At 40.6% G+C, this 22849-nt stretch overlaps 1 protein-coding gene across 1 annotated transcript in view; it reads left to right on the forward strand.

The window, feature by feature from the left end:
- The window catches only part of usp43a (ubiquitin specific peptidase 43a), a 132343-nt gene extending 119244 nt beyond the window's left edge, over window positions 1–13099 (forward strand). Inside the window, exons 14-16 of the mRNA XM_037762176.1 lie at window positions 1908–2066; window positions 9206–9367; window positions 9504–13099. Coding sequence (XP_037618104.1) covers window positions 1908–2066; window positions 9206–9367; window positions 9504–10633 — 1451 coding nt within the window. The 3' untranslated portion in view covers window positions 10634–13099. The remainder of the gene's footprint in view (window positions 1–1907; window positions 2067–9205; window positions 9368–9503) is intronic.
- The last annotated feature ends 9750 nt before the right edge of the window (window positions 13100–22849 follow it).

A 22849-nucleotide genomic window follows, 5' to 3' on the forward strand; every position in this document is an offset into this window, starting at 1 on the left:
CACAAGCTTAAGACAATTTTACATTTTTTTCTACAACATAAAATACGTCAGTAAATATCCCACTAGTTAATTTTGAAGCCTTTATGTGTCTTTAAAAAGGCGGTTGCTAACAAGTGGCTAAATGAGACTACTAAACGTCATCACCCCGACTTGTCGCCTTTACAGCCTTGTTGTGTTTACTCGCGTTCATGCGACTGTGGTGAAGTTCGTTTATAGCCTAACGTAAGCTTTTTACTTCTGGCGATTTTACTTCAAAAATCATAAAAGTGGTGTTCATTTGTGAAGATTATCTTGGTGAACAAAACGTGTAAGTGTCATAAACATTTGTTTGCCACAGAGCTTATTTTCTGCAATAATCAAAAACCCAATGGAAAAATCCCATTGGCTCTTTGTCGAGGGAACCATGGGCGATGCTAACTTCCTGGTTGGCCTACAAAAATACGTCATCCCTGGAGCACTCTATCAGGAGTTAATGGACACCCTGCAGCCAATCAGAATTGAGTATTCACCTAAATCATGGTATAAACTTTAATATAAGGCTTGAAACATCTAAAAGTGTCCGTTTGGATACAACTCTTTGACAATTTGGGACTCTAATGACCTCTAGTCATTGGCTCTATAAACTCTGATCATTCCCAATGCTCACACCGACAGTAATTGCAAGCAGTCAAGTAAGTCCCTACGTGTGTGTGTGATGTATTTTTTCAGTAATTGCCAACGGTGCCCATTCAGCCGTTAAGAATGCCAGTGTGGAGGATTTTTCAGACAACACTAGAACCACTAATGAGTCCAATCCCTAGCTCACCCTAATACTGTAGGTGTAGCTTTTTCGTATTATTTTATTTTCACATAAAGTTCAAAGTTCAGCCTTACAGAATAATAATAATAATATAATTAAGTAGAACGAATGAGTGGACTTCAAAATATAACATTCCTGCCACATTCTGAGAGTCATTTCCATCTCCAGTCTAGTATTACATTCCTTCAGCTTTTGAGAGACCCTGGGTGGTATGTACAGTAGGTGGTGATGTCAGGTGACTGGCAGGAGGGGAAACTTGACACACAGGTGAGGCAGGACCAGGTCTGTAATTGCAGGGGATGGTTGATGAAGACGAACGACACTGAGGCCAATATGTAGGAGAATTGGAGTCAGCAGGAGACGAGATGAGGGAGGTGAAGCGATAATCCATCTCCATGACAACTTGCTTGACAATTGCATCTTGTCTCAGGGTCATTTATGGCATGGAGGTGGAAATGGGAGCCTCATGCACTATAATAACGGACACTGATGCATCATTTACCTAAAATAAATGTTAAATATAAAAATTCTGATGTGTCCATCTGGCATCACCTGACAGGTGGACACATGAACAAACCGACACCAGAAATCCCTCCTCCAAGGTGTTGGTGGTTAGTTAAGAGTTCTCTGTGTTGCCTTGTATTGTTTTTTATGTAAAGCAGATTAAGTTTGCGTATTTAAAATTAGGGCTGTCAAGGTTAATAACGCGTTAACGCAAATTTGTTTTAATGCCACTCATTTCTTTTAGGCATTAAGGCAATCGATCTTTCGGAGGTTGTAGTGGGCTCATTTTTATAGCTAGAGTGAAGATACTGGTATCATATGAAACTAGAAAACCTAAATAATCCATTGGTATCAGCCATGTCATACTAGCTTGTTGCAGAGGAGGCTGAATAACGCTCCAAATTTACGCTAAATTATGGCGAGGAAAATGGGTATTTTCAAAGTGGTCCTTTGACCTCTGACCTCAAGATATGTGAAGGAAAATGGGTTCTATGGGTACCCCCGAGTCATGACAAGATGAAAACCAGCTATGACTATATGTTTTTTCCTGTATAAACAAAGCCTGATGTCCATTGTTTATATTTGTTGTCGTTTTCTAACCCAGCTTACTGTAGGAACTCAGTGGACGCACAGTGGTATAGCTACGATGACAGCAGCGTGGACTTGGTGCCAGAGGAAGAAGTCTGTACCAGAGGAGCCTACATCCTTTTCTACCAGAGACGTAACACCATCCCTCCATGGTCGGCCAGTTGCTCCGTCAGAGGTGAGTCATCAAATGACTAGCAAACAGGAATTAATGGATAAAAAGACAAACATGTTTGAATTACTGTGTTCACAACACACACTGCTCATATGTTCCCTGAGCCATCTGAGCAGCACTGTGGGGACATCGACTAAATGAAAGTTTTAATCATTTAATTTTTTTTCTTTTGGGGACAAAACTATTTCAAATGTAAATAATAGGTTTTGTTTTGAATTATACAGTTTTTTTTTATCTCTGTTAACACAGACATTATTGAAGGAAAGACTTTTGAACGGTTGTTTTTGTGAGTCCAAAATCATTGCAGACTAAATGCATTTTTACCATACTTAATGAGAAGAAGGCTATTCAGTATTGGAATACTGTAAGAATATAAATGTTGTTTCTCCCCCGGGCTGATCCTTGAACAGTAGGAACACATACTGTATTGTGCTACAGGAATAATTTAGAGTAACTTTGGGATAACCCATGAATAACAAGATAACACGAAAGGACCACAGTTCAAAGCATGAATGCATTTCCAGTTATCGTGTTATTATGAGATTTAACATTACATGGAGCGACGCCTGCAAAATAGTTCAGGCAGTCAACATGAGTTGCACTGCTACATGCACACATGACATCCATTAGGGGTTGGGAAAAAAATCGAATCACCTATGTATTGCAATTTTTTTTTTTTTTAATGCCAGAATCGATATATTTGCTTCATTTAGGTCTATGCGGAGGTTACATACATGCTGAAAATCAAACATTTTAATGTATTAATTTAGATATTTTCCAAAGTAAAAGTCCCTAGAAGTGGATGATTCAACTTTTTCCCATGGCCTAGCGTTAAAAAAGTTAGCTAAAATCGTAATAAATTGTAATATCGAATCGCAATACTTAAAAATCGCAATACACCCAAGTATTGTGATAGTATCGAATCGGGAGATAGGTGTGTCGTCCCAGCCCTGTTATCCATATCATCTACCAAACAAACCCTCCCAATTTGACGGTCTATTTAAGCCTCACAAATTTCCCATCTCTCCCTCTGCCTTGTCGGTGCCGGTGTTGCCCTACATCAGTATTGCCTCGTCCACGCCGCATCACCCACAACACGTGCAAACGACTTGCCGGATGTTCCGTGCACCGCATCCTGGAAGCACTATACGCAGTTCCATCCATTCCCTTGAAGGAAACACAAATTCCTCTGCCTGTAATATAAACAACCCAGGCCCAACCTCTTTAACCTTTAATATGGCTCAAGCTGCCCCTCTTCCTGCTGACGTCACACCCTAACAGGACCCTGGGATCTGCAGGCTCAGCTCCAACCATGGGTTCTCGGTTCCTGCCCCCTGCAGCAGCAATTCCAGATTCAGGCACTCTAAATAACTTTTTCCGAGCTTCTTCTATTCCTGGTCATGAATATTGTGTCGCAGATACTAAAATTTCTGGAGTTCAAAACTATGTTTCCGGGCATGCCATGCTCTCCATTCAATCAGATGACTCTCAATTTAGCATATCCATCTTATCTTATGTACTCTGCCTCCAAATTATTTGTGACTTGGTTTAGCCAAAAGCACAATTAAAGCATATAATTCAGCTTGGTATTTCTTCTCTTCCTTTTGCGCCAACTTCCTCCTCATTAAGGGAATATTGTTTATTTGCAAACAAGTGTTCTGTTAGAAAATACTTTGCTCTCATTTTGACAGACCATGACTTAAATTTGTTGAAGATACTGTTAAGCAGTTCTGAATATGTTAATTTATGGATTGTTAGGATCTTTCTGTAATTCTCAAAGATAGCAATCCCAGACTGTCAAAAACTCTAAATTTGGCAGAATTCAGCATTGCCCGACTCTGAACTTGCTCTCTCCTACAGTGACTCTCTCTCTCTTTAATGTATACAACAAATCCTTCTCTGCCAAAGCATATCAGATGTAGATCCAGAAATCCAATCAAAGACTAGATTGGTCTGTAGTCAACCTGCCCCTAATCAGCAGACGTTTTACCGGGCATAAAACCCTAGCCTGCTCCATCTGCGGTTCCTTCTCCCACACAACCTCCCTCTGTCCAAGAACTGCTCCACCTCAAAGTGTCAGCCCCAGCCAGTGTTAAATTATGTAAGCCATCTTCCAAATCGACAGTTACTTTTGCCCTCAGGATTTAAGTCTCCTATCTGCAGTCATTTTAATGAGAATGTTACACAACCTAATTGTAAATTTATTCATGTGTGTAGTTGATGTGTGGACGTTCCCAGGAGGCTTCGTCAAGAGAGGTTAAAACGGGATACATGAAGCCCCGTAGGTGTCGCTACCAGGAAATATTCTAAGAAAAATATCTCACCATTGATGTCTCAGGTCCTCACAGTTCTTCCATTCAGAGTGTAAATAGCTTATTTCCTCAAGAGCCTTTTTCCTGCTTCTGTAGATAATGTTGTGCAGATGATGAAGCCGGCAGGGGGTTGGTGCGTGGCTGGGAAAAGCAGACATTTAAAAATGGCGTTCAAAGTCTTACTTCTGTATTTTCTACAACCCCTGCAAACTCTCCCTTTGTCTTGCATCTTTTAGGCATTTATTTTGTAACCCTTTTTTATAAGTTAAGTTTCCCTCATCCCCGCCAGCTTGCAGCACCTCCACAGTCAAAAGCCTTTTCCATGAGTCGGGCGTACCTTTTTCAGAAGAGAAAACCAAATGCCTTTCCACGCACTTTGAATTTCTCGGCATCACCCTCGATAGTGTGCTTATGCAAGCATCACTGCAACGAGATGAGCTGTCTCGCATCAGAGCAGCTATCAAATCCTGGTTTGCTGCTGCCATTCTGTCTAAAAGAGATCTCTTACCTCTATTAGCCCACCTTAACTTTGCTATGCACATCATCCCTCATGGTCGTTCATTTGTATCACGCTTGCTAGTATTGGCAAATTCTGCTCATAATCTAAAAGACATCGTAGTCTTAGAGTCCAACTGAAATTCAGTCACGTAACAACAAATCCAAATCCACTGCCGTCCGTGAGCTTTACCCTATTTCGTGACACCGCTGCTCCAGTAGAAATAATCAATAAGAGCTGCTCAAAATTTACCAATTATAAACAGTCCCATGCAACGTTTAACTTGGACATGCACTTAAAATAACTTAATTTTGCGAGCTTCTTTCATTCCTGCTCATGAAAATTGCTTAAAATTCCAGGAGTTCAAAACAACGTGTCCCCAGGTCAAGCCCTCCAGCATGCCTTGCTCTCCGTTCTATTAAATGAGTCTTGATTAAGCACGTCCAAGCCCCTGAAGGATCTTTTGCACTCTGCCTCCAATTACATGACACTTGCTTTAGCCAAAAGCACGGCACGGTATTACTTCTCTTCCTTCCACCTCCTCCTTAGTCCTTTATCAGTAGATATCTCTGTATATCATTTATTGTATTTTCATTTGAATCCCGCAATCTTCAAATGCAAAATATCAAAGCCGTGTTCCACATTTGATGCCAAGACCCAATGTCCCAGAGTCTTCTCGGGAATCCCTCTATTCAGCTGCTTCTCAGAGGCTTTAAAAAGGAGCATCCTCCAGGGAATGATAAAAGACTTGCCTCATACTGTTTCACTGGTGCATAATTTAGTGTCAAGTTTAAAGGTGTAAGAATTTCCTTAAAAAAAAAAACTATGCGCAGCCTGATACAAAAATAATCCTTCTCAATCATCACTTATGACCCACTAGAAATGTGTGGTGGTGTCTGTATCTGCAGAGACCCTGCAGCCCTCTGCCTGGATTTTCTCTTTTCTTCTCCTTTTGCTGGTTTTGGGACGTTTCTGGGCGTCAGCAAACAGCCTTTTGGCCCCACTACGTCCACTTCTTATATACAAAGCTGTGAGATCTCTGCCTGAGCTGCGCCCTACTCCCCAGGAAGTGATTCCCCTAACTCCTTAAGAATTGGTGCAGCTACAACTGCAGCTCTCCATCTGCCTACCTCAACACTAAAAGCTGTCTTCCTCTGCTTACCGACACTAAGTCAGGCTCCACAAGACAGAGATCTTGTCTGCACAAAGGTTCATGAGCTCCTGCACCCCTTAATGCATTAAGTGTATTTGCTGCAGAAGCATCTTGTTTTTCTTCTTTCACAGTAACAATCACCAAGACCTTCTCACTTGTTGTATGTACAGGGATGTAATAGATGCAGACTGAAGTGTTTACTTGGCCCGTTCCGATTGAATATAGATACAGCACTGGACACACTAGAGAGGAGTGGACATAAATATATCAGTTGTCTACGTCATACATTTTGAACACTCAGAGTGTCCTCTTTGTAATGCCTGCTTTCCTGTTTTTCCTCCTTTTGTGAGTTGCTATGATACTGGTTCAGCCTCGGCAGTCTCAGCATGCTGGAACAAACACAAACGGAACTGGTTATTACCTAGTTTAAGGAGTTTTGTGTCAGCGGCACTCACTCACAAACTCCTGGAGTTATTGGAAACAAAACTTGGAGTCACATTGTTACACATTATTATGCGTACAGTGAGAGCAAAAATGGGACTCCAGAGAGCTTATTATGTCCAATTTATGCTTGTAGGCCAGATTACAGCTTCTGGATCATTGTGTCTCTGATTTTCTCTTCGTGGTTACGTTAATAACCGGTATACTATAAGTGCCTTCTCAACAGGGCAGATGGCGCTCTTTGCCACAGACTTTTTTCTTTTTGCCACACACATTTTTGTCATTGCCGTCAAAGATGTTTGGCTTCAATAAAAATAAGAAGTACTCCTCCTAAAATAATTTATAAAAAGTGCTTAAAGCTCCAGTAGGCAGAAAGTTTTTGTCATCATTGGGCAAACAATCCATAATAAACATTCAGCATATTGTAATTCAAGTGTTCTGAGAGATAACTACTGTAGACTTCTGCACCTCCTCATGGCTCTGTTTTCAGGATTTCAATAAATCTAGCCCGTGACGGGAGACTTTGGCCAATCACAGGTCATTTCAGAGAGAGAGCGTTCTTATTGGCTGTGCTCCGGCTGGTGGGCGGTGCTTGGTATTTCCTCAATGGATCACAGCATGGCTGCCGGGTCACAAACTTTCTCATTTTACAGCTAAACAGTACACTACAAGATGTTTCTGAAAACATTTGAGGCGAGAAATAGGCATTACAGTAACAGAATATTGATTCATATTTGATCAGTACGAGTGATTGACAGCCGGCTCATAGACGGCAGGCTCCAGCTCGGCTCTGATTGGTTGTTTAACTCCAGCCTGTGAAATCTTGCAGATGCCGTTAGGAGCACCGGAGGACACAGAGGAACATGTTGTTGTTTTTTTCAGATTACCTGTCTCATGCACTACTGTCAGGATATAGTGACCATTTTATAAAAATAACTTTTCTTCATCATATTTGCTCCATTTCTACCCACTGCTGCTTTAAACAGCGAAATACAATAAACTAATGACACCCCCACAGTGTATATTAATCATATCCCAGCAATGTCAAACGATTTTTGAAGGCACAATGGAGAGAAGCAGAGAGACACTGTGGGGAAACTGTAGATATGTAATTATATTTTGTTCTGCATCTGCTGGATTCACAATCGAAAGCCTCACTTGTAATATCTTCCCTTTGACAATCACAAAGACGGCTACAAGTCTGTAGAATCTAACACCGCTCCACACACCATGCTGCGTTCTTGTTCATATGATTTATTTTTTTAGATGTGACACTATTACTATTCCATGCTGTGTTTCCGTGCCGAGATGGGATTAAGTGTGCACTCTTCACATCAAGTATTGAAGAAGCCTGGTATTGGCCTTGTCGGCATCAATGACATGTAGAACAAATTTGAAAGAAAATGTGTAAACGCCCACCCTGTGCAGGGTAACAGGGAGGCTTAGAGCCTCTAGTCTGGCCTCCAGACTGTTGCTGTGTGCTGAGTGCTACTACAGGATGAAAAGGCAGACATAACGAACCAAGGACACAGTAGAGTGGTGAACGTTTATTAAGGATAGAGTAGTCTGGAGATATAGCATTTTTTCAGTGGTAAATCAGTACATGAACGTGAAGGTCAGCAAATATGTAACTTTATTAACTGGCCGTGGCTGCTCAGTAGAGGGCATGCCTTTACATATACCACTAAATGTCAGAAGGCTTCTTTTGTGTAAGGTTCAACCTTCATTATTATGAACCGTGCTTTCCTTCCACTTGCCAGAAAGAGTTTTAACCGCTGTTAGAAATTTCACAGATTTTCTCCACATAATGTCCTTTCCCTAGTTCATGTTGTCCACTTTCAAAATGTCAAGCACTGTAGAGTGTGCATCATCTTCTGTGCCCACTTATGCTGTCTAATATCAATTTATTTCTAGGTGTGAAAAATTAAAGGTAAAATGTGAAGTGCACTGAGGCGCTGATTTTCTTATTAGTACTAGTCTCATTCATTTCCTGGGCTATTTGACACTGAGTGCTGCAGAGCCATGTCCATGCATGCACAATAAACTGCTTTAGGATTAGTTAGAAGAAGAACCTATTCAATCGATATTTTTTTAATTTGTGTCTAAGCAAAGTGTGACTTGCATTCTAAAATTATTTATTACACTTTAATAAATCAATAAACTTTTCAGATTGGCAGGTTTTTTATTTAATTTTTTTCTCAAAATTGGAAAAAAAAAGATAAGACTGTTGCTGTCGACATCTCTAACGGGATATCAGGAGCTGTAATGTCCTTGTTTCACGAAACTTGGCTAAATCCTGGAATAATATTACCCGACAGCGCCATTCGACTCTTGTTCTAATTACCGATCTGACAGAACAGAGGAGTCTGGCAAGAAAAAAGGAGGAGGCCGTGCTTTACGGTGTATTATGCACATATTGATGGTGCTGACAGGATTGCATTTCACTGGAGTTGTACGTTGTATGATTTCATATTTTTTGGGGTGAGTGAAATTCGAGTGTTATTTGTAACTGTCAGCGGTCCAGTTGCATTGTGGGTTATATAGTTGGTTGGTTTTGATAAAGAAGAATGCATGGAATAAAAAATACTATCTCTGGTTCTGCTTCATCGAACATTCATAATCTTTGTTTTAAAATGTATAACCAACAGTGTTATAGGAGTGCAGGGCTTGATTGGTGGAGTGCTTTTTTATGGTCTATATTCCTCCTCTGATCCTTCTCTTCCCTCTGTGTGTCTCACAGGATCCACAAGTTCATCAATGTCAGACCACTGGCTAATCCGGCTGACGGGGGACAGCAAGAGAGGCAGTCTGGTCTCTCGATCCTCCACCACCTGCCCATCTTCCTTACCCGACTCGCCTGAGTCTCCGGTCTTCCTTGAAAACGGTTCTAAAGAGGAAAGAGGTAACGGGCCACACTCTAGTATTTGCCAAAATCAGTTTAGTAGCTTATTGGTTGTTTATTTCAAGATTAATGCTGTGCAAAGGTGTTGCATTTAAATGTAAAAACTAAAACATGTTCCTCTCTGCATAATTGTCAGGGGGTTTTGAGAGCAGGCCATTCATCAGGGGTCTTCAGGGACGCAGCGTGAGCATGAGGACCCCCAGCAAGACCAAGGACACCCTGAGCAAAGTGTTTCCCCTGCGCTGGTCCTTTGGTTCAAAGGACAGACGGAAACCAGACCCAGTGCCTCTATCTGTCAAAGATCCGGCCCCTGTGGAGCTGGTGCAGTATTTGGAATCTGGCCGGCGTCCCCGGTGCACAAAGGATCCAATAGCAACATTGATGAGCGATCCACGCAGCACTGAGAGCCGAGCTTCAACCAATGTCCGATCTTCCAGTTTGAGTTGTATGAATAAGGCAGGAGATGAGCCGCCGCCTGAGTCTCCACAGATCCCGGAGGGCCAGAGGAGAACATCAGAGAAGACGGGCAGCTTGAGACGCAGGAAGGAGAGCCAGAAAAGAGACGAAAGCACCGCGAATATCAGCAGCAGCTCCAGCAGTAACACCCTGACCAGGAGGAAGGATGCCCGGAAGCAAAGCTCCTCCAATGCTTCCCAGGATACTGCCGAGACAAAAAGGAGTTCCGGTGCTGGAGTTCAACCCAGCTACAGCACTCCTAGCCTTCATGATGGGACCCTGAGAAGACAAAAAGGGGACAGGGCGGATAGGGAACACCACGGTGCACATGAAGGAAACTCCAAGACCAAGAAAGAAGAAGTGCCCAAGAACAACGAGGGACTGCTCTCCTTCTTTAAAGGTAACTTCTTGAAGAAGGATAGGGACTCCAGGAAGTCCAGAGAGGGTGAGGAAGGAGGCAGAAGGACCCTCTCGAGGCTGTCGCTGTCCAACGGAGCAGCAGGAGGAGGAGCCGGGGTGGAAGGGGGCAGGTCTAATGGCTCGGGTCATCTGGGCGATGAGCTGGCAAACGGGAAGGCGGGACGAACCACGACGGACATCAAGCGCTCCCAGAGCTCCTCCAACATCCCCACCAAAGCGGAGCAGAGCATGCGCAGGACAGCGTCTTTGCATCGTAACGGGATGTCCACAGCTCCGGCACCATCGCGCAGCCTGACAACAGACAAACCGTCTTACGGCACCCTGCAGAGGACTCGCTACAGCACGACCTCGCTGGGACGCAAAAGGACAGTCCCCGAGTCCAGCTTCTGACACGGAGATAATCAACACATCCACACACACACACACACAAAGCCTTTTTATCTGTCATAAAGTGAATGACGTCCAATCACTGAGATCAAAAGCAATACAGCTCAAATTTCACAGTGGAGCGCAGAAAATAAAGAGGCTCCACTTGAGGCTTCTTGCACCACGGAGTTGAGCGACACGGAGCAAATGAAGGGTCCTTTTAATGCTGGGATGTAAAGAGCAGAATCAAATGATGCGACCTGTCCCATCAAACGTCCATTTTTAATTCTGTTTTTTTTATGACTTAAAACAAGTGCCTGAGCAACTAATATGCAGTTTAGACCAATGAGTTTGTCTGTTTTAGCACTGGAAGCACGAAATCACACACACACACATGCACATTACAAGCATATTATCCGCATTTGTGTCTTATTACTGTAGTGTTGGAATTCATCGCTCCATGTTGAATTCTCATGGTAGTTTGCTTACAATCAAGACACACTGATTGTGTTCATTTAATAAGAATGTAATGTGTCCACTTGATTAACGGTGGTGCTTTGAGACTGCAGTTTCCAATTAACATTAATTATTCATCTTTAATCCCTTGTTTAATATTCATTTAAAGTACTTTAGACATAAATGAGTGTTTCGATACAGCATTGACTTGTCCCCATGTGTCTGCAGTTTATTGTTTATTCCGTCTTAAACCTGCAGTGGAAAGACCAGGACCTCTAGCTGTAATAACTCGCTGGGTAGGAGTGTTATGCTGTAGAGTCACTGACCTGAGTCTTAATCATTATTTGGCTTATACGTTGAATCCCCTACCAGGAGCAGTAAAGCTTTATCTGTCTACTCTGAAGTGTAATATTAATGCAATATCCACCCTTAGTAAATCTTTTTATATAACATCAGTTAACCATATTGAATGCATTCCATGGGTTTTGTTCTTCTTTTTTTCTCTCTTCTGTTTTGGTGGAACCACATTGTCTTTCGTTTATGATTTCCTGTGTTTTTTCCTGTGATTTCCTGCTCTCCATCAACTGTCAGGAAACAGTACGGTGACCGTAATTAGCACAGCGTGTGACCTTTTCTCCTGACTTAAAATGCAGAATGTGACTGCATCTCATTTTGTTATGAAGCCGCGGTTGTAGCTGTCTAAAAAAAACACTCCCTTCTCTTTGATTGTGAAGGATTTTCACCAGAATCTGACACTCACTATTGTTGATTTTTTTTTTTTTTTGCAATCTCTTTTTTGAAATATTGCGGCATTTGGCCAGTTATCAGAGAGAAAAATACTCCACAAAACACCAAAAATTATGCAAAAATGTAAGGTGCAAGAGTGTCAGTGTCTGAACAATCTAATCTATAAAACATTTAAAACAAATTTCAAAAAAGAAACAAAGTGAAATACAATACACATATGTCTTTCCTTTGTATGTATGCATTAACTGTGTGTTTACCGTAAGCCAACGCACACTAACACTAATTAGCTGTCCACACTTGCCGAGAATTGTGCCAAGAATATCCCCTCGTGTCTGTTTGTACACCTGCTTGAAACACAATCCATCCCTTAATACTGCAGTCAGACAGTCAATCACAAATGTAACTAAATGTACAGTCAATAGTTTTGGCATGGACCACTCATCTCCATCTCAAAAAATACAACTTTTTAACTTTTTAACATGTGCTTACATTTAATTATGGCACAGTAAATGCAAACATAAAAAAGAAAATGCATATAGCAGTGTATATTGTATTTCACTTTATTTCTTTTGATTTAATTTAGACACATTAAATCTTCCATATTAATCAGTGAGAACTCAAATTTGGCAGTTATTATTTTGAGAATCTGGAATAATGAAGGTTTTGCTGTGCACTTTGTCTTTCCACAGCTCAGAGTATTATGATGAATTGACAGTATTTATGTCCTATGAGCGTAATTTATACTTATACTTATTTTGGACACTATGGGGGCAACATGCAAGCATACTTGGTAACACTTTATTTGAAGGGGTTGTGCATATATTATATGACACCTGTAATGAACATTAAGGAGTCTATATGAATGTTTATGACCGTTGTCATTTAGTGTCACTCGGTCAATTATGTCATTTTTAATACAAAGTTGACATTGTTTGAGACGTCTGTTATGACAACTTGACATTAACCAAGACAGCATAACCTAATAAACATGAGCTATAGCATATGATCAATGTCTATTTAGCTTTATGTGTTAACATTAGGCTACATTAGGGGCCGTTCACATCTATTAAAACGTGGAAAATGCCAGCCATGTCGCTTTCATTCTTTTATCCAAGGTGCTTGGGAGGCTGCACTCCTGTCGCGCCTGCCGTTACTAAGCAACCAAAACCTGCGTGCTGCGATGACTATGATGATGAACTTGCTGTAATTTAGCAGTAATCTCACCGACTAAACTCAACAAAGATATAACAAAGATAAATGGATTTCCAGCACCGTAAATCCCTCACAGCAGCTCTACTGCTCGATTTCTCTGCGTCAGTCTGGCTGACCTTTCAACCGGATGTTGTGACGTCCTCAGACAGAAAGGGTGAAGGGTGAAGCAAGTAAGATGGTCCGTGGGACAGATCGTAAAGCTCTGGGTATAGCCCTGCACTAAAATGATTGACTCCTCCTCCATTTAATTACTGCAGACTGATATTTACGGAAGAATGAAAAGATATCTGCCAGCTGTGATTGGTTGTTTCTTTGTCACATGACATGCGATGCGCGCTGCATATATATATACATATATATATACATATATATATATATGTATATATATATACATATATATATATATTTGTAAGTTTGATAATTAGGCCTGCTGTGGCATGTTTATGAGTTGTCATAACAAAGACCTCTCAAACAATGTCAAATTTGCATTCAAAATGACATACTTGACCGAATGACACTTAATGCCAGTAGTCATAAACATTCATAAAGACTCCTTCATATTCACGACATGGGTCAGTCTATGCACACCCCTTCAAATAAAGTATCACCGCATATTATACGTAATTCAGTGTAATCCGTTTCATTTTCGGTTAAGTTCACCTTGCTATCTTTTGTCCAATATGAATGTGCTTCACATTTAAATGGTTAGTTGTTCACATGTATGTAATAGTGCAATCACACTTTTTCACTGGGAGTGAAGCGCTTCCCTCAAAGTCACTTGCGTAACTTGTGGAGGAAAGCGGATCGTTAATTTATTTTCCTTGGCCCTGCTGTCCCCAGCTCCTCCTTTAATTAAAATGAGTGACCTCCTAGTCTGCTTAAATTCTGATCGTTTGATAACGGTACAGCAGGCCAGCTTGATCTCCTCATTTGTTTGCTGCAGTGATCAATGTTGTATGTGCACAGGAATTTCCCATGATGCCTTCTCAGGCTCTACACATGTATGGCCCCCTCGTTGATATTTGCACAGTGCTGCATAAACTGAGAAAAAGCACTCAATACTGTCTAAGCACAGCCTTTTATTGTTTAGTGTTTGTAACTATAATTTCTCTTGAAACCTGAAAACCAACACTATTTATCCAGTGATGTACTTCCAAATGACTATGAATACTGTATTTATAGATAATCTTTGGTGCAGTCATCAAATCTGTTTTTTTCTTTGGAGTACAGTTGACTCATTGGAGCTTTTCATCAATGTGTCGTCCCATATTATAGACTGGAGCAAGCTCTTTTATTTGCAAGTATGTAAAGAGGGAAGCAGAGGTTAAATGACATCAGCTGAACTCTGCCAGGTCGTGGACTAGCCCATTACAAGTTTTGACATTTGAATATGAGTATGTCATGCTTTTTTTATTCTGTTTTCAAAAGCATCATATCAGCCTTAGAAATCTCCACTGACTCAGTTTAAATATGAAATAACCCCACATCAGATCTATCGCCAAGACTTAGAAACTCCGCGCAAACATAACCTTGAAAGTTAAAGTGTCATTTGTTGCAAAAGCTGTATTTGGTTTAAAGCTTGTCACGGTGCCTCAGTTTGATCCCACATGAATCTCTTAACAGAAAATTAAGTGTAAATTTAAGAGAAATTTGCTGCACGAGGCCCGTTGTGTCATTGTTTTATTTACATGTTGAACACTTGAATTAACATCTTCTCATGTGTCTGCCAAGGATACAAGCTGCTGTTCCTTATTAACAATAACACTATAGAGCACTATGCTTTCAAATCTACACATTAAATTCTTTATTTTAGAGGTGGGGGGTTTGGAATCAAATTGTGCAGCCAGAATTTGTGTTGTGTTAGGAGATGTCTTGGATAGATCCTACTTTCCCTACTAAATCGCTATTGTCATAATGAATGTTTGAATTCCCTTTGCCTCTATTAGCTTCATTCTTAACACCCACAGTGTACAAACACTTTCATCAACAATCTTAAAAATGTGGTGGAGATTTCCCAAAAGCACAGATGATATTATCATTTAGCGTTTATGCACTTTTACTCACTTTGTGGAGCAGGAAGACTGTTTTTGAATGGGTGTCTAATGTTTCTAATCTTATCATGTCCAAAGCCCAAAATGTTGTGTTGACAAGAAATCAATCTTCCCTTCATTAATGATACACTGGCACATTACACATCTTATTTTTACGTTTTTGTTGGAAAAGGCTTTTTATATTTCTACAACGAATGAGTAAAAAATTATTGTGCAAGTGGCTATTCAGCTACTGAAACATGCATTAAGTGATGTATCTGGATCAGTTGACTCACACACGACCCTCACACATTACACTTTCAGTGAGCTGTTCTTTTGCTGTTGTTGTTTTCTCAAGTGACTAAGCAATAATAGTTGAATGTCTTCATTCATTCAAGTTGATCCATTGCACAAGTTTTGACTCTGAAGTGCTGTTAATACAACTTCTTCTTTGAGCGTGCGGATGCAAGGTTGTAGATCGAGGAAGTTAAGCACAGCATCATTTGTTCTCCAAACATAAAGTAAAAACATAGAATACGCTATTAAAACCACTCAGATGCTTAGTTTTCTCCTTGAAAACCTCAAGAGGGATTAACAATGGCTTTATTCCGACTGCTGCTGTTTGTGCCATTATGAGTTTATCGAAACCACAGAAATGGATTCACAAAGGCTGCCGTTCTCAATCGAAGACCCGAGTAGCAGATTGTACAACAGAAAAGGCAAACATTGCTATAATCGCGGAGCTGTTAAGATAACACACTGTAGCTGTGTGCTCTTAATAGCCATTTTCCCCTCAACTAACAGTGAAGAAGTGAAAGCTGTGGCTTTGTATTACAAGCCTCTGATTACCCACACAGGTGTTCTTCAGTTTATCTGGCTGATTAAACCTCTTCTCAGGACGTTGTGGACGTGAATGGACTGTAATTGAGTGCCATCTTCCTGAGTCTCCTGTTAGCTTTGTTAAACCTGTTAGAGTGGGACAAACTACACCTTTATCATTCTTATTACTAAGTGAAGCAAGTGAAGTAACCTAATAAATTCCCATCAAAGCTTTGTTCCTTCCACCTGAGCAGAGGTCTAAGTAAGGGAGTCGCTTATTATGAGGCTAATTACTTAAGAAATCAATAATTTGACACAAAAACGGTCTGCCAAAGTCTGACATCAGAACTGCAGCCATAGCAACGGTCTGCTATACATAGCAACGGTCTGCTGTAAAGAAATAACAGACCTTAAAACGCTGTGATTGACCAATCAGAATCGAGTATTCAACAAAGCTGTGTAATAATCAGCCAGAATAACTGAACACACCTGGTTGGGTGTTCAGAATCTGCTCGTTAGTGTTGCCCAGACTGAAATTGTGTGCTTCTAAGTGCATTCAAAATCAATATTCTTAGTGTATTGTAACAGAGAGAAAGACATATTTGACAGAGAATGAAAAACTCACTTTGAAAATGGTGAAATAGTTTCTTCAACTTATATATCTGAGCGACCCTTATTTTATGTAAGGGATAATATACAGCGAGCCGGTCTTGCATCACCCTGAAGGGGATTATTTCACAACAATAGCTGTACATTATCCCGCTTATTACACAGCTACTTATTTAAGAAATCAATAATTTGACACAAAAAAGTTCCTCCAGAGTCCGACAACACAACTGCGCCCATAGCAACGGTCCGCTATAAAGAAATAACAGACCGTAGAATGCCGTGATTGACCAATCAAAATCGAGTATTCAGCAAAGCCGTGTAATAAAATGGTATAATGGTTATGATTAGAACATCTTTTTCAAATAATGATAGACGCTGGCCAAAATCAACCATTTTCCATCCTGTCAGTAAATTCTCCTGAGAGCTACATCGAGTATAAAGCAGTTTCTTCCCTGCCATTCAGAAGTAGCAGATAATCACTGGTATGAATGAAATAAAGTCACAAAGCAGTAGATTATCATTTTTTTTGAGAGATCAACGCTGAAGAAAAATGCAGAGTTTAAGTAGGGACACAAAGTCTGTATTACATTATAAATGTATAAGTCTGATTCTGTTTTTCTTTGCATGTCTCAATCCACCTGTGGCCACAATGTTTACTCTGCCAAACCGAGCACTCCTGTGTTAACACAACTTTTTTGTGAAATGTGGGTTGAAGATGTTTGTATATGCAATTTTTCTACATTTTATTAAAATGTATATATTTGTGAATACACACAGACAGAACTGTGTGCAGGTGTGAGTGAGAGAGAGAGAGAGAGAAAGAGTGAATAAATAAGCGTATTATCACTGACAGGCAACCTGTGGGGTGTAGAGATCTGGTATTAAGATGCCACAGCATCCAACTGCAAGCCAGCCGCCAGGAAAAAAAATGTTGGCATTGTACGTTTGCACAGGATACGTTGAATGTTGACGTTTCTGAACCAAAAATATGTTTCATGTCAGCCTTCGTATCACGGTTGCAGAAACAGAAACGCACAATGCCACGTGGTTAATATTGTGAAACAATTGGTTAAATTTAGGCAACAAAACTACTTGGTTATGGTTAGAAACACATAATGGTTTGTGTTAAAATAACACAACAACTGTAAATACGTAACAACCGCCCTTAGCAGACTTTCTTATGTAACGCTACGTAACAACCGTAAACAAGCTTAAGTTTGCTTTTGGTTTCACACGGGACACAAACCGCGACCTCCTGGGTTAAATTCCTTTGTTTGTTTGACCCATCCACCCTTCCCACCCACTCCTAGCTGACTTTCTTGCTTGTTATACTCCTTATTATAGAATAATGGTCAGTTGCTCTAAATCCATATTCAATGATCCGTGGTGTGCAGAAACGACACAATGCCAGCCTTTTTACCTGACGACTGGGCTGCCAGCTGAACTCACATGCAATGTATTCCATGTTTTGCATCGGGGTGTAACAATAAGCTTTCACTGGTTTCTGCCTGACTTGTCTTCTGTACATGATGGGATATTGTTTTATTTTTCAATACAAGAAATAAAAATGTATTATTTATGACTATGGCCTTCAGTCAACACCTTTTAGATGCTTAAAAGATATACAAAGGAAACTCTTAGCAATGAAGTAATGTATTATTTTCTGTTTCAAATATATTTACTGAAATGAATGAGGTGTCATTTGTGTTTGAAGGAGACATTATTTTATTTTTGTTCATCAAATCATAAACAAGCAGTCAGTGAATTTTGGTGTGACAGATACCAGACTTTGTTAGATGAATGTAGTGGTGTAATTACAATATATGCCTCTGATATGTAGAGAAGCAGAATTATAGAGGAGCATAAAACAGAAGTAAATTAGCCGGCAACATATCCTCATACAACGGTTCGTATGATATCTTACATTTTTTGTGTATTCCTACAAATGAACGGCAACGCGTGACAATCTCCACTCCCTCCACTCTTCACAACTTCTGTCTTCACAGGAAACAACTTTGTTAGGTTAAGGCAACAAAGCTGCTTAGTTAGGTTTAGGAAAAGATCATGGTTTGGGTTAAAACCACCGGTAGTGGCGTAAATTAAGTACGGAAGTTATAAATAAATCACCGTTGACTTCTGGTTTCACACGGGGAACGAACACCGGTCTCCTGTGCAAAAGTCCTGTGTTGTTTGACCCACCCATCCACTGCAATCTCCTCCCTACGCGGCGTTTGTCGCTCTTTATACTTCCTGGTTTACGATTATGTGGATTAAATACAAATTGATTTTGTGGGATATATACGAATTACAGTGCATTACTTTTCATACGTTGTATGAGAAGAGCAGAAGTACCTAAAAGTTTTACTTGCGTTCAGTACAGTACTTGAGTTTATGTACTTACTTAGAGCGTAAACAATTAGTCGATTAATCGCTTTGTTGATTGACGGAAAATTAATTTATCTGTTAAGTAATTTTTAAAACTGGTTACAGCTTCTCAAATGTGAGAATTTGCTGCTTTTCTTCATAGTTTATTTAACTGACTATCTTTGGGTTTTAGACTAATTTAGTTTGTAACAAGCAATTTTAAGAAACGCCTCTGGGCTTCAGGAAAATGCAATGGTCATTTTGCACTATTTTCCGACATTTTATAGACAAAACGGTTAAGCGATTAATCTAGAAGATAATTTCCATATTAAACCTGCAATAACATGATTTTTTTTTACCCACTTGGGAGCAGAAACAAGTTGTGAATACATCATTGACATATCGTCACTGTTTAAGTTGATATGGCCAACATGTTGGCTTAACAGTTGCTTATTTACATATCCAGCTGTTACTGAGCCACATTAGCACTCATTTGGAGTCGTGTTTCTGTCCACCTGACGAATGCAAGTCTAATATTCTTTTCTCTTAATATTTCTTCTCTCTTATTACTACTCTTTTTTTAGCTCAGTTTTTGGTCTCTACCAACTCCTGATGGAAATATCTGTCTGTTTAGCTGCTAAATGCTCCACTATGTTCACCAGCGACTCTAACTATGTCTGTCTGCTGTTTAGTGCTGATTAGGCAGTGTGCAGTTTGTTTTTAGAGCTTTTGCAGTTAAACAGCTGCCTGCAACAGCCAAACAATGAGCTGAAACTCTTTATAAAGCTCCGTAAAGCCGAGGAGAACTGCAGATTCAGGTGATAATTCTCCGTAGGTTCATCACTACCAGTAATCTCTTTCACATTATCACATTGATTTAATACAAATATCAATTAAAGCTGCTTTAATTGCATTTACTTTGGCGGAGGATATTGCAGCCACTAAAACAGCTTATGTTTCAAATATTTCTTCATTATTTTTTATGACACAGGGAGTCTCGAGAAGCCATGTAAGAACAAGGGAGTAGAAAATAGATCCCACCAAGACGTAGCATCGCTGTCACCTGGGGAGGATAGCAGACATCCTGCTGGTACACACACACACACACACACACACACATAACAAGTTGTTATTGTGACTGATGTTCAGTTCAGCTCAGGTGAATTGCCCCAGCAGAAAGCGAGAGAGTGGGGTTTTAGTGAGGTTAGTCAGCCCTGAATCGATTCACCGCTGGAGACGAATGCTTGTAATAAAAAGAAAGTAGCTGTTTTTTCTATTTTGCCATCGAGATCACGGATTCTTCATGAAAGTTCATTTGAAGGTAACTTTTTTGGTCCAGAGCTGCTATTGTTGTTTGTTAGTTTCCCATGGGTATGCCTGTGGTTTTTGGTTTCTACTTTTCTCTGTCATGTTTGGGCTCAACTTTGTACCGCTGCTCCCGTCAGTGAGGAGCAACCGCAGAGAGAGAAATGGAGAGAATATAGAGTTGCCTGACAAATTTGTATTTTTGCTGATATCTATAATGAACATCTCTCAACCAATCCACAAAGGCACAGGTCCCTGTACGGACAGACAAACATTAAGTGGCTTATTTAAATGCATATATAAATGCAAAATGATGTTTGTTATGTTTGCTGCGTTCTCATCCTTTAACTCCCAGCTTTGCTTGAAAATGGCCTTTGCATCTTATTCTCCTTTTCTCCCGCTGGGAGTTTGGATTAAGCCAACGACAAAGGCTAAGAGGATGTGGCTGTCGGGGATGATGGAGGTGATGAGGGTAAAGGGATGAAGTCTTGGTGGGGGATACCAGCAGTGCCTGTTGAGAGCCAGATCTCTCAGAGAGTCCTGCTGTTTCTCCTCGTCCTGCTTTTCTACTTTCACCGTTGAAGGCTACTTGTGCAAAGAAATAAAAGTCACTCAGTACATTTCCAGTCAGCTGGACTCTGGACGTATATTTGCTGAGACATAATATTCCACGAATTCTCATAAATGTAATGATTATTAGCGAAGGCAATTGTGGTTATGGTGTCGAAGAGATCTTTGGGGACGCGGCGATTCCCAGAAACTAAATAGATTCTGATGACACATCGATGCACAACGTCAACCATCCTCCCATCTAATAACATCACGTGTCTGTACTGCATGATCTGCTGCAAGACAGGAAGTACTTTTTCATTACATGACACTTTGTGTTAACACCTCTACCAGATGAGTTATTCTCAAATATTTCAAGGCTTCAAGTATATGACAAAGTACAGCAGCAGCCTTTGTTTTGTGCGTTGCTATGTAATTCAACGGAGCTCTGACGTCATTGAGAGACTGAATGCCAAACACTCTACCTGTAGCCTCAACACCCATGGGTCACCATAACTACTACTTTAGCAGCACTTTATATGATTGAGTAATTTCTTGAGGAATGTTGTTGTTTGTTTATGTCTCAGACATGACACTTCATGTCATATCGGCTCTAGAGCAAGCCCCCAGGAAGAGCGCCAGGCTTTGAAACAAATTTTCTCTGAAAATGAATTTTTTTTTAGGCAAATCAACTCCCCAGTACGAACACTTGAATAGCCCTTATTTAAATCATTAGGTCCTAATAGTTGTAAAATGCAGTAATAGCGCACTAATAGCCATATTTTCCTTTGTCCGTTCATGTGAATGAGACCCATGGGCCCAATGGATGCGCAAGATCGCCGGATGATCCGGGTACTTTATCACTCGGCCGGTCGAGCCATTTTGGTTTCATGTGACATCACGCGAGAATCGCAGGATCACATATCACATGAAAGTCCATCTTGTCAAGCTCCAAGTAATGTGTTTGTGTCCGGCAAGCCAGATTACGGACCAATCGTCCTGTGACGAGCTACTGGCAGCTACGGGCGTGGCTTAGGTGTGTGTGAGGGCGACAGCGGCGACACAAAGAGGCGACGGTTCGTTCTAAACAATGGCAGCATAGATGCTGCAATAGCATCAGTTGTATCAGAACTGGAGAGTATTTCTTCATTGAATGACGAGCAAAGAATGGCACTGAAGGCTTTTCTCATTCTTGTCCTGAGTGAGAGCGTTTGATTGACAGATGGTTCATCCAATCACCTGCCATGTGTTTTTTGGAAGTGCCTGCCCTTTTCCAAACACATGGTTGTGTGTAACAAACCATCTGGCAGGTCAGGTTATGAAATATATACGGATATTCATGATTCCTAAGAGGATGAATCCCTCTGGCTTTGGTGATGCCCAGACTTTTCCTCTAGCGCCACCAGTAAGAACATCTGCTTGATGGATTGGCCCAACATTTTGTACACCTGTATTGTCCCCAGATGATGAATCCTAATGACCTTGGTGATTTACCTCATGGCCACCATCATCCCTGACAGCCACATCCTCTTATAGCCGTTGTTATTGTCCTAAATCCTCTGGTTCTCCCAGCAGGAGAGAATGTGGTGTAAATGATGAGGCTATTATTAACACTGTGCCTATAAACTCTTAAGGCCCTAACACAACAAGCCAACGGTCATCCGGACTTTAGTATTGTTTCTCCGTGGACATGGAGCTGCAAACACTGAAGATATCTCACTGCAGACAGGTATCACGGACGAGTAATTCAAATTTGATCTGTGCTGGAAATCCTGTTGATCAGGTGTGCCGAAGGCAACTAATTTTTACTCTCTGTGAGCCTTCTAATATCAAACAAATACATTTCGTAATTTACATATTAACATTTTAAAAATAATTTATATTTTGTGAATAATTTTAATATTTTGAATGTGGAAATGGAGTAGTTGTTGTGGTCCTGCGGCAACAGTAAATGCTCGAAGGAAGTGTGCCGGGAGTGTGGTGATGTAGTTTAAAAAGCAAAAGAGACACACCGGGCGGGCGGCACGTTGCAATCAGCTGTTTGTTCGTGTCCCGTGTTCACAATGTTCAGTGTCATTTTCACTGTATAAACGTAGTAGTTTTAAGCCCAACCATGTCCTTCTTTCCTAAACCTAACTATAGTGGTTTA

The sequence above is a fragment of the Sebastes umbrosus genome, chromosome 3 (genome assembly GCF_015220745.1).
Source record: "Sebastes umbrosus isolate fSebUmb1 chromosome 3, fSebUmb1.pri, whole genome shotgun sequence".
Classification (NCBI taxonomy): domain Eukaryota; kingdom Metazoa; phylum Chordata; class Actinopteri; order Perciformes; family Sebastidae; genus Sebastes; species Sebastes umbrosus.